Source organism: Carassius auratus, chromosome 23 (assembly GCF_003368295.1).
Source record: "Carassius auratus strain Wakin chromosome 23, ASM336829v1, whole genome shotgun sequence".
Lineage (NCBI taxonomy): Eukaryota > Metazoa > Chordata > Actinopteri > Cypriniformes > Cyprinidae > Carassius > Carassius auratus.
Window position 1 is genome coordinate 10,046,118 of NC_039265.1, and position 16,768 is coordinate 10,062,885.

General features: G+C 38.7%; 2 protein-coding genes across 3 annotated transcripts in view; both read left to right on the forward strand.

The window, feature by feature from the left end:
* Positions 1-1,643, forward strand: part of LOC113041257 (formin-like protein 13) — a 30,359-nt gene extending 28,716 nt beyond the window's left edge. For both annotated transcript variants that reach the window (XM_026199689.1, XM_026199688.1), the window contains exon 13: positions 1,368-1,643. In XM_026199689.1, coding sequence (XP_026055474.1) covers positions 1,368-1,547 — 180 coding nt within the window. In that variant the 3' untranslated portion in view covers positions 1,548-1,643. The remainder of the gene's footprint in view (positions 1-1,367) is intronic.
* Positions 1,644-4,959: 3,316 nt separating this feature from the next.
* LOC113040870 (uncharacterized) lies at positions 4,960-7,589 on the forward strand. The gene is made up of 5 exons (XM_026199070.1): positions 4,960-5,013; positions 5,938-6,121; positions 6,225-6,257; positions 6,567-6,667; positions 7,296-7,589. The coding sequence occupies exons 1-5, from the start codon at positions 4,960-4,962 to the stop codon at positions 7,587-7,589; spliced, it is 666 nt and encodes a 221-aa protein (XP_026054855.1).
* Positions 7,590-16,768: the final 9,179 nt, after the last annotated feature.

Genomic DNA, 16,768 nt, shown 5'->3' on the forward strand with positions numbered 1-16,768 from the left:
TATTATTATTTACTGTATGAAACCACTTTCACATTTTGATTGTACTGAATATTTAAATGGAAAATAATTTTTCACAGATTAATTTATTCATTAATTCATTCTTTAAGTTATTTTAAATGCTGTTCTGTGAAGATTTATTTATTAATTAATTCATTCATTCATGCTTTCTTCTCTAAAATGTTTCTTCTGAGCTGAGAGACGCCTGAGCCCACTTTATTTATTTATTTTTAAATGACAAATCATTTTTACAGATTTGTTTGTTCATTCATTTATTTATCATTTATTTATTAAATAATTAAAGGGGTCATATGATGTTGCTAAAATATAAAAAAAAATTGTATTTGGTGTAATGAAATGTGTTTATGCAGTTTAAGCTTCAAAAAACACATTCTTTTCCACATACTGTACATTATTGTTGTTCCTCTATTCCTCGCCTTTCTGAAACGTGTAGATTTTTACAAAGCTCATGGTTCTGAAAAGCGAGGTGTGCTCTGATTGGCCAGCAATCCAGTGCATTGTGATTGGCTGAATTTCCCTCAATCATGTGAAGGAAATGTTACGCCCCTCAACATACAGTGATGCTGTGTCCCAGTGCCATGAGACAAAACCAATAAAACCCATTACAAATGAGGCATTTGCAGCATCCAGTGGAGACTTAATTACTGATTATAATGACTTATACTGTCTTTTTATGCATTGCGTTGCATCGCGCCGCGTAAACATTGAACCATTTCTGCATTTTTGATCAGAGGAACGACAAACAAGCGCTACTGTACACTGCTCAAAACTTGCGTTTGAATCATCAGGGGCAAATCCTTTAAATATGAAAACATACTTATCGGCTTTGAGTCACTATTATTTGTGAGAACACTGGTATTGTAGGCTAATCTCCAAAACGACTCCACAACATCATTAATTGGCATTAATTTACTGCATTAACTAACTGTTATTTTTTTACACAGTTGCCTTGAAGTTGTGCCAATAGATCATCCACTGTAGTTCACTGGCATTGTTTTCTGTAATATCAGTCATACACAATAACATTCCAGAGTTTTGATTTAGCACGTGTACTTGTCATGCATTCTTGTTATAAATGCCTTGTTGACGGATGGTAGTCGTTGATTGTACCCTGTACTTACTTCATCAAGAACCCCTTTCAAGAATTTTCCTTCCAGCTTCAAATAATAAATAAAAGCACTTCCTGTGTCGGCTCTGATACACACTTGACAAGCTTGGTCTGTGTCAACAGGACCGCTGAGAAATCCGGCTGCGCTCAAGTGCTGACGGCTGTTAAGTGAGAGGCAGGAAAAGTTTGCGGTTCGATTAGTTGGAGATGACATGTTCTGGCCTCTGTGTTTGTCTTGCAGCTGATTATCCAGAAGATCCGCATGTGCCAGCAGCTGTGGGCTTGTGACTCATTTGTCAGTGTGCTGGAGTACCTTCTGGCCGTGGGCAATTACCTCAACCAGAACGCAGGCAAGGACAGGGCCAAGGGATTTCGCCTCTCATGCTTAACTAAGGTAGGACCCGCAACCGCCAGCAAATGACCTGTGTGTGGTGGCGAGGAGAGCCAGGGCTAATAAAGCTTCTTACTGGCATACAGGACACACATCTGCTGGTTTTATTTCTCTCTTTCTTTTTTCAGCAGCTTTCATTTCTCCTCCGGTTGTTTTATCCAGTCTGCTTTGGTAGCAGCATTAGGGGAAACTAATAATATGGAATGAGATTTTTCAAAACAGTGTAGGTTTTCAGCAAGTAGCAGTCTCTGTTTATGGTGATGTTGTTTTATGCACAGCTCTGCACACAAACAAAAACTCAATACTTCCAATACTTTTTACTACAAATACCATCTCTCACATAAGCTACCATTCAAATGTTTTATTAAATAAATTAATATATTTATTCAGAAAGGATGCATTCAATTGATCAAAAGTGAAAACATTCATAACGTTTATTTATAAAATGATTTAATATTCTTACATGCATTTTATTTATTTATAATGTTACAAAAGATTTCTATTTTAATGAATGCTGTTCTTTTGAACTTTCTGAATCCTGAAAAAAATAAACAAATCCACAAAAAAATGTTAATAATAAATGTTTCTTGAGTAGCCAATCAGCATATCAGAATAATTTCTGACACTGAATTATGGAGTTATGATGCTGAAAATCCAGCTTTACTTCACAGGAATAAATTACTTTTTAAAATATATTCAAAAAGAAAACTGTTATTTTAAATTGTAATAATATTTCACAATATTACTGTTTTTATTGTATTTTTGATCAAATAATTTGAGACCTATAAAAACATCATAAAATCTTACAGGTATTACTGATAAATTTCGATCCATATTATGACTCCTTATCTTACAATATTTAATCGATTAGTTTGATTATTATTATGATTTTTTTATATATATACAGTATATTGGACAAAATACAATATATTGTAAATGCATTCAAAAATATTCACATATAAATAAATATATAAATCGTTTGAGATTGTAGAGAGACTGACTCAATTATATTATTCGCAGTGCTTCATAGGAGTAGGCGGTTGCTGCTCAGTTTTTTTCCATAAGTTGAAAGAAGTGTATATTGTTGCATAATAACTGTGAGGATCATAGTCATTCTGTCTTAAAACATAATTGTTAAAAATTGTTAATGGAGAATGGGATGAATGGAGCACTGTTGTTGCACTCTATCATGGCATATATACTGTATTGTGACATGTATCATATCGTGACACATTGTTTAGTCAGGTTTATACGACCGCATCCACTACACACATCAGACGTGTTCCTCTTTGTTGTTCATTTGTGCAAGCTCTTGCCGCAGCGGCCCAATTCATTAGCCACACGGCAAGGCTTTTTTCAGAGCTCACTGAGTCATTAGTGACACTCCAGTAATTTGTATCGATTTTTGTGGCTAGGGTGCTTGAAACCCAGGTCCTCAGTGGCAAGATTAAGGGCACTTGCACAAGAAGCCGAACAACTTCCTCCTTTGCTAATGAGGAATCTGAGTACACCACCCCTGTGCTTCCTCCATAGGAACACAACAAAGAAAATAACCACACGCTTATTTTAGAGTGATGAAGTAAACCTCCGATGATTAATGAGACACACTGTCCTGGCATGTTCATCAAAAAAATCAGTTTCATCATTTAGTATATTTATTTTAAGGACCAATTCTCATTATTAACTAGCATTTTGGCTGTTTATTATTACTTATAATGTACATATTAATGCCTTATTCTGAAAGACCATATTTTAGATCCCTTAAATACACCCCTTTGCATCCCTTATTAATAACTAGTAAGCTGCAAATGAGGAGTTTACCGAGGCGAAAGTCATAGTTCATAGTTAGTTAATAATAATAAGTGAGAACCAGACCTTAAAATATTGTGACATTTTTTATGTATGAAATTTGAAGAACTTTGCATATTTAGTCTTAAATATATATTAAAAGTTGAACTTTTTGTCACTGTTTAAAGCAAATGTCACAATATTTGAGATTAATATGCAGTTTAAACAATTTATAACATGGTTTTCTGGAATACTTGACTCAGAGCAGTGAATTGTAGCATTTTATGTTTGTATAATAACTGCTAAACTGTATAAATAACTGTTTGGTAAATCTCAGTGCTTTTTCTCATTACATTAAAAAAGAAGAAAAATAAATCAATATTTTATGCATTACCATTTTAAAAAATTCGGAGAGGATTTTTTTTTCTTCGGCTTACCAAAGCTGCATTTATTTGATCAAAAATGCAGTAAAATATATTGTATTGAATATATTGTAAAATGTATTTTATTCTTGTGATTAAATGTCTTTTTTAAGCATCATTACTTATACATTACCTACTGTCACATGATCCTTCATGAATATGCTGATTTGCCGCTCAAAAAACATTTCTGATTATTAACACTGGTTCATATTCTTCTGGAATCTCGTTGCATTTTTTTTTTCAGGATCCTTTGATCAATTGAATGCATACTTGCTGAATAAAGGTAATGAATAAAAAATAAATTAAAAATCTTACTGACCCAAAACTTTTGAGTACCACTGTTTCTATTTATGTATGTATGTATTCATTTATTTCAATAAGTTGTAATAAACCACAAAATATTAAAAAAATCCAGTTTAAGTAAAATTATAAAACACATTCATAAATAATTCGATTTTTTTGAAAATGCTAATTTAATTCCGAGTCGCAAAATATGAGTGATCCTGTGTGAACTAAGGCTTTGCTTTGAAAACAAAATTGTGTATTTGATTCCTCCTGGTCTTCTTTTAGTTTTGTAGAACAGGTTGGGGGTTGACATAATAAACAGCACAGAGAATAGTCCTTGTTTCCACCTATCTGAACATCAGCATTCAGCCTTTGAGTTTTAAATTAGCGGCAGCTGAAATTGTCGCAGTGGTTTCATATCTACATGCATTACCATAAAGAATAGATCTAGAGAGCCTGATAGATCTGCGCTCTTGTTCTCTGCAGGCCTCTTCATATGGAGAGCAGTTGAAACAGTCACTCTTAAACATGCACGCTGGGTTTTGTGGCACAAGTACTTGCTTTACATTTTCTTGCTTTAAGAAGATGCAACTGAGATAGGAGTGTTTGTGTTTAGCACGTATCACTTCATTCATTTTCAGTGCTCGGGTTATTCATGTTACTGATTGATAAGCTGTTTGAATTAACAGCTATATTTATTCTGTGTGTTCAAGACATGCATTTCTTATCATTCTCATTCTTTAGCCTACTGTAGAAATCTTTAAAAGCACTCACGCGAGACTGTGGCGCTCCACAAGATTTGAATTGTGGTTAATCAGAGAGCAGAACCTTTGAGATGTCAAGGAAATCCTTCTGGAAAAATGTTAAACTGGTTTTTCACATGTGCACAATAGAGGTACGCTTCGGTACAAGGACTTTATCTTTTTCCATTTTTAGTTGATGGTAATATGTGGGTGGGTGGTGAATTGTCAAACTTCACTCTTTCTCTGGCCTGGGGCAAGGTATTGGTATTCAAAGATGCGTGCATGAGCATGCATAAACTCTCACAAACGCACACCCAAAATAAATATTTGTTTTCCTCCGGTCAGATGGGATGTTTGATTGGGGATATTGGACCAGTCGTTCCCAAACCTCCTCCTAATTGTTACAGACAGTTGCCTTCTAAGAAAGGGTTCTGACTGCTGTTGAACCTATAAGTGATCAAACTGAATTTTTGTCATTTTGTTGTGTTTTAGTGATTTTTAGTTTTTTATTTGTTTGTATATTTTTGTGTTTAATGGATTTAATGGTGAGACTTTTTTTAAACCAGGCTCTCAAAAATTATATTAAGATTTGGATTTAAACTTATCAGCCAACATATCGGTTATCAGCTTTCATATATAAAGAATTATCGGTATCGGCAAAAACTTTAATATTGGTGCATCCCTAATATATATATATATATATATATATATATATATATATATATATATATATATATATATATATATATATATATATATATATATATATATATATATATAGTAGCAAAAGCAAAAAAAAAAAAAATATATATATATATATATATATATATATATATATTACTCATTTTATTAACTAATTATTGTGTTATCATTAATTAATTAAATAGAATATTTCTTTTAACCAAAATTTTATTATCAAATCCAAATTGTTTGTCAGTTTTTTTTCGGTATTGAATGTAATATACTATATCTGCCATCTTAATTTTGATTTAATATTCATATATATATATATATATATATATATATATATATATATATATATATATATGTAAAATGTTGTAATTCTGGGATTGACACAGCATTTTGGCTGAATCAATATACAGTAAGTGTATCCAAAGCCGTAAAATGCTATATACATAGGTTTTGGAACAGGGCACATGTATCATCTTTTCTCAAGAGCAGGTGCATGGAGAAACTTCCTCAAACACATTCATTATTTTCCCCTCCTTTTCCAAGCTTTCTCAGCTGCGCGGGAACAATCGGAAGTTCACCTTGCTGCATGCCCTTGTGGAGCAGATCATGTTACGAGAACCACGTTTGGCCACCTTTTTCCTGGAGCTTGCAGAATTCGAGACTGTTCCTGGAGGTACACTAATCAAAATTTAATTGAAAGGGAAGATGTGATAAATGTTTTGGGGCTGATTTGATTGAAAGCCTTCTGATTGTGTGTTTCTGTGGTTTACCCGCAGCTTCAGTGAAAGGTCTGACAGCAGAGGTGGATGGTACGTGGATGTTCTCATCTGATGTGTTTTGTGATGCTGCTGCACCAAATTGTTTTTTGTAGTCGTCAGTGTTTCAGAAATAGTTGCTTGATTGAGCACAGTTGATTACAGTATATCACAGTTTCACTGCTTCATTCAAGCATGGTCAAGCATACAGTTCATAAGTTTTTAATCAGCTGAGCATTACATTCAAACCTGTTGCTGCTTGGCTTGCTTGTGCAGTAATGCATAAAGGCATTAGTGTAGGGGGTCTATTATAAATGTCCTTAATCAATGATTTTTTTTTTTTTTGCCTTTGTCACCATTTAGTAGTGAAGAATGAATTTCAGAAGATTGTCCAGTACAGGAAAACATACAGTAAAAGTAAAAACAAAGTCAATCAGCACCCCAAATTCTTCAAAGACTTAAAGGTAATTTACAAACATACCCAATTATCTTTGCTTTATTAAATCACATAATGAGGTTACTTGAATTTATTATGAATTTATAAGAAGACATTGGTACTAATGGCATGTTAATGTTATTTAATAAAAAAAAAAAAAAAGAATGACTCAAATTAGACAAAGCTACTTCTCTCAGTGAACAATGATTCAAATGGCAGTCTTGTCCTCACACAAAGCTATCATCATCTTCAGAAGAACAGCATGCAAGTCTCATGACACTTTATGATGCTTTTATGCTGCTTTTTACTCAGTTTGGAGCTTGCCAGCCCCTGTCCTTATTCATTTTCATTATACTGAAAAGACAGGCCAGGTTGTTCTCTAAAAAATCCTATATGCTGCATTATTCTTGAACAACTCCACAGAGAAAGGAAGTTAATCTAGATCATATAAAGCACAGACACTTGAGAGCTGCTTGTTTGATGCACCTTTTCACTGTATAAAAGCTTTTCAGATGTGGTCTGGTTGAAAAGAAATACCGGTGATCAAAAGCCTTTGAGAGTGATAATGCTAAGAATTCCAGTGCTACTTCTCCAGAGATGGAAGGAAGGAGAAAGTGCAGCCGTAACATCTGCTCTTCCTTTATCTCCGGCTCTAGGCGGCCATCGAGAAGCATGAGGCCGATCTCAGACAGCTGATGAAGAGGTGTGAGGAGATGAGGAAGCTCTACACTGACATATTGGTAATCTCTGAGTTATTATTTCAATATCTTCTGTTGTGTTGCTTTGGGAGACGGATGGGATTGGTCTTCCTCTGCTCATCTGTGCCAGGTGGACTGAGGTGCAAGAGGGCAATATATTTCAGCCCACCCATTCATCAAGGTTACAGTGTGGGTTTTTTTTTTTTTTTTTGGTTTTTGGTTCTCACTGTGAGGGACATGATGCTGGATTGAGACTATGATATATGGATTCTCTATGATATATATGTATACGATTTTATATATATGAAGAAGTGTGTGCATCCTGAAAACCAGAGTTAGAAGACTGCTATTTATTTATTATTATTATTATTTTAATATGAATGAATTGTAAGGTTGAGGGGGGGAAAAATGGAAATACACAAAATAAATATATAAAAAGTAAAATAATTATCGGCAGTAAATATAACAAATAATATTTATATAAATGATAAATGATGCACAACAATATAAAAAAAAAATTCAATGCAGCTCTATGAATAAATTTTGCTTTGCTCATTTTTTTGTTTTATGGCCTTCTGGGTAAATTTAATCCAAGTTAAGGAGTACATTTGACACCTCGGTCAGAAATGTATCAAAATTTTCATTACATTTTTTGTTACCTTACATTATGATCGACACTAATTTGTAAAAGTTTGTGGTCAGGATTTATTTTATTTTTTTCAATTATTTTTTATATATATTTCCTTATTCAGCAAAGATGAATTAAATTGATAAAAAGTGACAAAGACATTTATAATATTTTAGAATTTATATTTCAAATAAATGCTGTTACTTTGAACGTTATATTCACCAAACAAAAATTACAAATAAGATGTACAGTATCATGGTTTTCACACAAATATGAAGCTGCTCAACTGTTTTCAACTTTGATAATAATCAGAAATGTTTCTCATGCAGCAAATTAGAATGATTTCCGAAGATCATGTGACACTTAAGACTGGAGGAATGATGCTGAAAATTCAGCTTTGATCAGAGGAATAAATAAATGTTTCAACATGTATTTAAATAGAAAACAGTTATTTTTAATTGTAAAAATATTTCACAATATTACTGTAATTACAGTGTTTTTAGATCAAATAAATGCAGCCTTGGTGAGCTTAAGACCTCAAACTTCTGAACAGCAGTAGATGTGCTGTGTTTCTAATCATTTTTTTCTGAGAGAATACAAAACTGCTTTTTTGCTATACAAGTCCAGCTGGACAGAGTCAGGAGACAAAAATACACAGCTTTCATAATAGTAAAGAACTAATTCTTAAGGATAATCCTTTTCCTGTTTTGTAACATGCAGTGCAATTCCCAACTGTCCCAATTCTGGGAGACGTTGGGTGCAGTTGGGGCCAGTCATGGTTAGAGAGTTTGACTCATAACCCAAAGGTTGCAGGTTCGAGTCTTAGGTCCAGCAGGAATTGTAGTTGGGGGGGAGTGAATGATCAGTGCTCTCTCCACCTTCAATACCACGACTGAAGCAAGAATCCCCCAACTGCTCCCCGGGTGCCACAGCATAAGTGTGTGTGTGTGTGTGTTCACTACTCACTGCTGTGTGTGCACTTGAATGGGTTAAATGCTGAGCACTAATTTCGAGTATGGGTCACCATACATGGCCTCATGTCCTTTCCTTTCCTCTCCTGTCCTTTCCTATGCTTCCTTTCCTTTTCATAAAGACTGTGAGTGGTTCATTGTGAACATTCAGCCCATTGTGAGCTTGACAGGATGAGCAGCGAGTCTCCTGCCAGGGATGGGAATCACTTTAGTTTCACAATTACAGCCCAAACATTCAGCCTTGGGCAAAAATACAGCAAACAGCAACTTGGGGCTGTTGAGGCAGAAATAATGGGGAGAATAAAGCCAAGATGAAGAGAGAAACTGAGAGTGATTGGAAACAGGTTTGAACCATTATACAGTCTATTTCTCTTAGTTTATCAGCATTAAGGTTATGAAAGTGGCATTTCTGGAGTCTGCAGGTGTGGAGAGATTGATTTGTCTGTGGATCACAGTGTTAGTTGTTGGAAAACTTCAATTCTGCCATCATTTACTCACCTGATGTCCAAACTATGTTTAGAAACACGATGATCGGACCAATATTTGCAAAGTAACTACAAATGCAACATTTTATAAATACAGGATTTTATTAATACTTCATTTATTTATAAATTTTTTGCTTTAGACTGTTTTTTTGCTGCTGTTTGTTTAGTTTTTTCTGGTGGAAAGAAATTTTTTATAAAAAAGGAAGTTAGTATACAGCATATTAATTTTATAAACTATACGTACACACACACACACAAATAAAATATAAAATAAAATATTTTTTTTATATATATATATATATGCCAGATTAATTACTACTAATAAAAAGCATTTTAAATGTATTATTATTTTTTCCAATCTATTAAGTATTTGGATTTAAATGTTTAATATTATGTAAAATAATACTACACAATACACAATATCTAGAAAAAATATATATTTTGACTTTAAGTTAGACATTAAAAATTACAAGATGAAATAGTTTTTTTTATTGTACTGTGTGTATAAACAATATCACAGTTCATTTGGTTTCTTTTTCCTCCACAGATAAAATTTGGAGAGCCTTTGGATCAAGACTCCCAAGAAGTTTTTGGGTGGATTTGCCAATTTATCGGTGACTTTAAGAAGGTGTACTCTGGATACGCTCAATGAAGCTGATTTTCATTCACTTCTGGAACAGTAGGTGTTTGTTTGTCTGAATTTGCACCTGCTATCAAGCATGTCCTACAGTTTCATTTGGGAAGGTTGATTGGAGCGTCTGTAGAAACAGTCTTATCTGCAGACTGCGACCGATGTTTTCTGGATCTTCTCCAGTGCTGGTGTTCAGTTTGATTAAGTCTTGGCGAGCCGGGTCCTGTGCTGCTTTGACCTGGAGCTCCACCAAACTGCTCGTTTCTCACACCTTTTCTGAAGGCGCATATCATTTTGCTTCTGTGAGAGTGTAGCTATAATGGATGTCGTTGGTAAACTCAGAGATGGCTGGTGTGAAAGAGGCGTTCTGGTTCAGACAGCCAGTTGTATCGCAGACTCTCTCTGTGGTCTTGAGCGCCTGTGTGTTTTCTGGAAGATACAGAGTCGATTCCTCCGTGGCAGTTCAGCAGAGGACATCTGCATTTCACACGATTCAAAACAGACTCCTCGTTTTCCCTTCGAGGATTTCATTCAGTAAATAAAGAGGACGAATAAAAGAGGAAGAAACAAATCTCTTTTTGGAGTCCCTTTGCATAACACTACATGCTCGCTCCTGTGTAATCCCTTTGTAATGAACAACCATTGCAGTTTGTCCACCGTTGAAGTCTGTCATCATTTACTGTCACGTCATGGATTTCTTTCTTCTGTGAAACACAAAAAGGGATGTCCAGCAGTACGTTTAGGCTTTTATTAAGCACTATATTTGTGGACTAATGTCAATAACCGGTTCCTTTAAATCATATACAGTAAAGCAGCACAGTAGCAACATAGCTGTGTAAATATGACCTTGTGACCTATTTGTTGTCTGCTACAGAAATACAGATTCATTGTATACAATATAACAAGCCTTGCAGCAGGGCACATAAAGTATTCTGTGTGCCATTTCATGACCTGCAAGAGTTTGCCAGCTCAAATTCTCTGCTTAGTCAGACATAAAATGCTTTCCTTCTGCATTGTGGCAAAAATTGAGATTTATGTATTTTTCTCTTTTTCTTTTTTTTTTTGTAAAAATGGAGCACGGTGTGCCCTTGACTGCACAGGCAATGATGATTTCATTCATTAAAGAAATGTGTTTATGCTAGAACACTGAAAGATTTTAATCAAACAAGCTTAATTTGTCTCCCAAAGCAGTGATTTGCATTAATAGACGTTTTAATTTGCACTTTTATAAAATAAATAAAAAATGAGTCTTCTGGTATCTAAAAGCGTGTTGTGCTTTAGTGTCTTTTTTTGTTACATTTTGTACTCAAAGCCTGTGAACATGTTTGGTTTTATATTAGAAAAATCCGGGGGATTACGACTCTTGCCTAAAATGACTTCACCTGCAGCGCACAGAGCTTTTACACTGGCATTACTTTACATCTTACATCTGTTACCTTATACATTGTTCTAGTTTGTGAAAGAGTAGGCATTCAAACCTGGCGTCGAGCTGAATGCTTTCCTTTATAGCTGGACTGATCTGTTAAATCAAGGTCTGCTGGTCATTATTTCCACACGAGTCTATGACATCTCTGCTGCAGTGATGGAGCTGTTGAATCACTCTTTCAGATAATGAGACCGTGTTTTTGTGTGTTGATGTTGTAGGTGGGAGAATTTAGGAAGCTGTGGGATTTAAAATAATGTTTGCAAATGCAGGTTTCACTGTTTTTATTGCTCATATTTAAAAAGACCCCTAACCTTACATATTAAACGCTGGCATGTAACGTATCCCTCACAGTTTAGAAATATATACTGTATTTATGTGTGCATCAATAGTATTTTTACATAAAATGCATTCAAATTCTATATATAATAATACAAATTAATATGCATGAAATAATAAAAGAATATTATTTTAATATAAATAATTTACATAAAAATATAAATAAATGTATACATTATATAAATGATAAACTGAAGGAATGAGAACGTAGGATTTTAATATTGTTTGAATGGTTAGCTTTAAAAAAACACACACACACACACATTACAGTTAAAAAGTTCGGGGTCTCTGGATATTTAATTTAATTGTATTTTTTTTTTTTTTTATCTATTTTATTGTTTTGTTTGTATGTATGGAGGGGGTCACCGCGGACAGATAGTTAATTTATTTTAATGAATTTGATTATATTTTGATTCATTCTCAAAACTACTTATCCAGACACTTATCCACACAAATAATGTATTTGTCACGGATCCAGCCAACCAACCAGCGTCAGACCCTACAGCTCAACCTTCCCGTTCCTCCTCACCTGAGTATTAAGTCATTGCACCTGCCGCTGCCCAATCAAGACGTGCATATAAACCCGCACTCACAGACTCCTAATCGTCTGGTCTCGTCTATCGCGTATGTGAAAGACTTACCCGACTCTTGTTCTCCAGTTCTCAGATCCTCTTCGTCCTCATCGACGTCATCTTCTGCCGTTGGTCAGTTGCCTACCATTCTCCTCTGCCCTGAAGTACACCAGGACTTGCTTAGTGGAAGTTTATAAGTCTCTCGGATACTGGGCTTTCACATCCGTTCATCTCTGCGGTGTTTCCCCAATCGAGTATTCTCTCTTCATTAAAAATCTGTGAATTCTCATCTTGTCTCCTGTGCTTCAGTGGTGTGTGACAGAAGACCAGACCACTATTTCACGAAGATATGGACCCCAGTTCTCCGACCACGTCACAAATCGATCCATTTGCCGAACTCGTGAATCAGCTCCGGCAGTCACTCTTTCCTCCAGGCGCCGCTTCCTCACCTGAACTGCCGACCGGTCCTATGGCCCTACCAGCGCCGTTCAGTGGCGCGGCGGAGAATTGCAGCGGCTTTTTACTGCAGTGCACCTTATTGTTTGAGATGCAACCTCAGCGCTTCCCCACAGATAGAGCCAAGATCGCATTTATTATCTCACTGCTCTCTGGCCGTGCTCTCCTGTGGGCTAAAACCATCTGGGAACAAGCTGGGCCTGCAACTCATACCCTTGAAACCTTCGTAACACATTTTAAGGAGGTATTTGATCAATCTGCAAACTCCCTTTCTGTACATGACCAATTATATCACCTAAAGCAGGGAAGATCCTCGGTGGCGGAGTATGCAGTGAAGTTCCGCACCTTAGCAGCTGCGAGCGGATGGAATGAGGCTGCTCTCATCACAGCTTATAGACAGGGGCTATCCCCATCTCTCCGATTACATCTCGCCATCTATGATGATAGCTTTGGTTTGGAGAATCTGATCCAACGTTCTATCCGGGTAGCCCAGAGGCTAGCAGCATGTGATCTGGGATTGCCCGCGCCTCCTACTTCACCTACCACCACCGCAGTAGCCCTATCTTCCCCAGTGCAATATCCTTCAGCATCAGCCATCGAACCGATGCAAGTTGACTCCTTCCATCTCTCACCTGCTGAACGTCAAAGACGGCTGCAACAACACCTGTGTCTTTACTGTGGAGCAGATGGTCATCTCAGGTCTGAATGCCCCGTTCGTCCACCTCGTCCAGCGGTGAGTAGCCTGACCTCTAGGGCTGAAGTTGTATCATTAGTCTACTTTCCTGTATCGGTGATCTCTGGCCCCAACTCCTTTTCAGCGAAGGCCCTCATTGACTCGGGCTCCGCGGGAAACTTCATTTCCAGACACCTCGTCAGCCAGTTCCACATCCCACAAATCCCTTGCCAGAAGATGAATGTACACTCCATTCTGGGGAAACCTCTCGGAAAAGGTATTATTTCTCACTGTACACCATCCCTTACCCTACGCATTGGGGTAACCCATTATGAAAGGATCCCCTTGCTGGTGCTGGATGGATCAACAGCAGATATCATCCTGGGACGCCCTTGGCTTAGGCAGCATAACCCTCACCTTTCCTGGACTACTGGCGACATCCTCTCTTGGAGCGCCTCCTGCTTTGAAAGTTGTCTAAAACTTCCTACTAGACCCTCTTCCCCTACTAGATCAACCCAGTTACTCCTCCAGGCCACAACCATCGAGAGTCCCCTAGGTCAGCATGATATAGCAGTCCCAGAGGAGTATAGCCCATTCCGCGATGTTTTTAGTAAGCAACTCGCTACCCGTTTGCCCCCGCACAGACCATGGGACTGTGCTATTGAACTGCTGCCAGGTGCAACCCTACCTAAGGGAAGAGTGTATCCCCTATCCATCCCAGAACAGAAGGCCATGGAAGAGTATGTAGAAGAGGCTCTTCGTCAGGGTTACATCCGCCCTTCTACATCCCCTGCCGCTTCCAGTTTCTTCTTTGTAGCCAAGAAAGACGGAGGCCTAAGACCATGCATTGACTACCGGGCCCTTAACAAGCAGACCGTACTGTACAAATATCCCCTTCCCCTGGTACCTGCGGCACTCGAGATGTTGAGAGGGGCGTCCATTTTCACCAAGCTAGACCTGCGCAGTGCGTACAACCTCATCCGGATACGGAGGGGGGATGAATGGAAGACTGCCTTCATCACACCTTCAGGGCACTATGAGTACAGGGTCATGCCATACGGACTAGCCAATTCACCCTCCGTATTCCAGGCCTTCATGAATGAGGTATTCCGGGACTACCTACATCGGTTTGTGATCATTTACATAGATGACATCCTCATATACTCGCAGAACGAGGCCGATCATCGTCTCCATGTGGCACAGGTCCTCCAAAGACTTAGGGATAATCACCTGTACCTCAAAATCGAAAAATGTGAGTTTCACCGCTCCTCTATTCAGTTCTTGGGCTACATCATTGATGCCAGGGGAATACAAATGGATCTGAAGAAGGTGGAAGCTGTCCGGAAGTGGCCCATTCCCACTTCGACCAAAGAACTCCAACGATTCTTGGGTTTTGCGAATTTTTATCGCCGCTTCATCGGTAACTTTAGTACCTTAGCAGCTCCCCTCACTTCCCTCCTACGGAAGACACCCAAGCATCTATCATGGTCTCCAGCAGCATCTCAGGCATTCTCCCAGCTAAAATTAGCCTTCACTACAGCTCCCACTTTGATCCACCCTAACGCGGAGTTACCCTTCATTGTTGAAGTTGATGCCTCTACGACAGGTGTGGGAGCGGTGTTATCACAACGGGTGGGTGTCCCACCGAAGCTCCATCCGTGCGCCTTCTTCTCCAAGAAGTTATCCCCGGCGGAGCAGAATTATGATATTGGCAATCGAGAACTGCTAGCCATCAAACTAGCATTGGAGGAATGGCGTCACTGGCTGGAGGGAGCCAATCATCCGTTTGAAGTCATCACTGACCATCGCAACCTAGAGTACCTCCGGGAAGCTAAACGCCTAAACCCTCGTCAAGCCAGATGGGCATTATTCTTCACCCGGTTTAAATTCACAGTGACGTATCGTCCAGGAACAAAGAATCAAAGGGCCGACGCCCTTTCCCGCATTCATGCCCCAGACCAACCCACCAGTCTACCAGAATCCATTCTCCCTCCAGCCATCATCGTCAGTCCCATCCATTGGGCTCTAGATGATCAGATCGCCCAAGCTACTCTTACTGAACCTGCTCCACCGGGAGTCCCCGAGGGTCTGACCTATGTCCCATCAGCTCTAAGACTGTCCCTCATGAACTCAGTACACTCTTCCTTAGGGTCAGGACACCCAGGGAGCCAACGAACCCTCTCGCTCATCCGCAACAGATATTGGTGGCCTGGCATGACTAGAGATATCAAACGCTTTGTTCAAGGATGTTCTACCTGTGCCATCTCCAGCGTACCACACCATCTTCCCGAGGGGAAGTTACTTCCACTGCCTATCCCTCGCCGACCCTGGTCACACCTAGGAGTGGATTTCATTTCGGATCTGCCCAACTCTAACTCCTACACTTGTGTTCTGGTGGTGGTAGATCGTTTCTCAAAGGCCTGTCGCCTTATTCCACTAAGGGGTCTGCCATCAGCAATGGAGACTGCTGAAGCCCTATTCAATCAGGTATTCCGGAACTATGGGCTACCCGAAGACATAATCTCGGACCGAGGACCTCAATTTATTTCCAGAGTTTGGAAGGCCTTCTTCCGTCTCTTAGGTGTATCAGTTAACCTAACATCTGGTTACCATCCGCAATCGAATGGGCAGACTGAAAGGAAGATTCAGGAGATCGGACGCTTCCTAAGGTCGTACTGCCATGGCCACCAACATACTTGGAGCCGGTATCTTCCCTGGGCCGAGTACGCTCAAAACTCTCTCCGCCAGTCCACCACAGGCCTAACACCTTTCCAATGCGTGCTTGGCTTCCAGCCACCTCTGTTCCCCTGGTCAGGAGAGCCCTCTGAGGTCCCAGCAGTCAACTATTGGTTTCAGGAGAGCGAGAGGGTCTGGGACTCAGCACATGTCCATCTGCAAGGGGCAGTTAGGAGGCACAAGATCCAGGCAGACATTCACAGAGCAGTAACACCTACATACCTCCCTGGACAGAAGGTCTGGCTCTCTACTAGGGATATACGCCTCCGGCTGCCCTGCCGCAAGCTGAGTCCCAGATACATGGGGCCATTCACTATTTTAAGGCAGATCAATCCTGTCACTTATCGTCTAAAATTACCTCCAAATTGCAGAATTACCCCTACCTTCCATGTATCTCTTCTAAAACCTCACCGACCTTCTCTTCTCCCTTCTCCCACAGGGTCTGATGTGGCTGAGGTACCTCCTCCTCCAATCGAACCGGAGGAAGACCCCATCTACACCGTACGGACCATCCTGG

Bases quoted from the DNA above. Each gene is read 5' to 3' on its own strand.
- LOC113040870 (XM_026199070.1), top strand. From the start codon at position 4,960: ATGTGGGTGGGTGGTGAATTGTCAAACTTCACTCTTTCTCTGGCCTGG. The intron at 6,258-6,566 runs GTACGTGGATGT...GTCACCATTTAG, and splicing joins TCTGACAGCAGAGGTGGATG to TAGTGAAGAATGAATTTCAG. The intron at 6,668-7,295 runs GTAATTTACAAA...CTCCGGCTCTAG, and splicing joins AATTCTTCAAAGACTTAAAG to GCGGCCATCGAGAAGCATGA.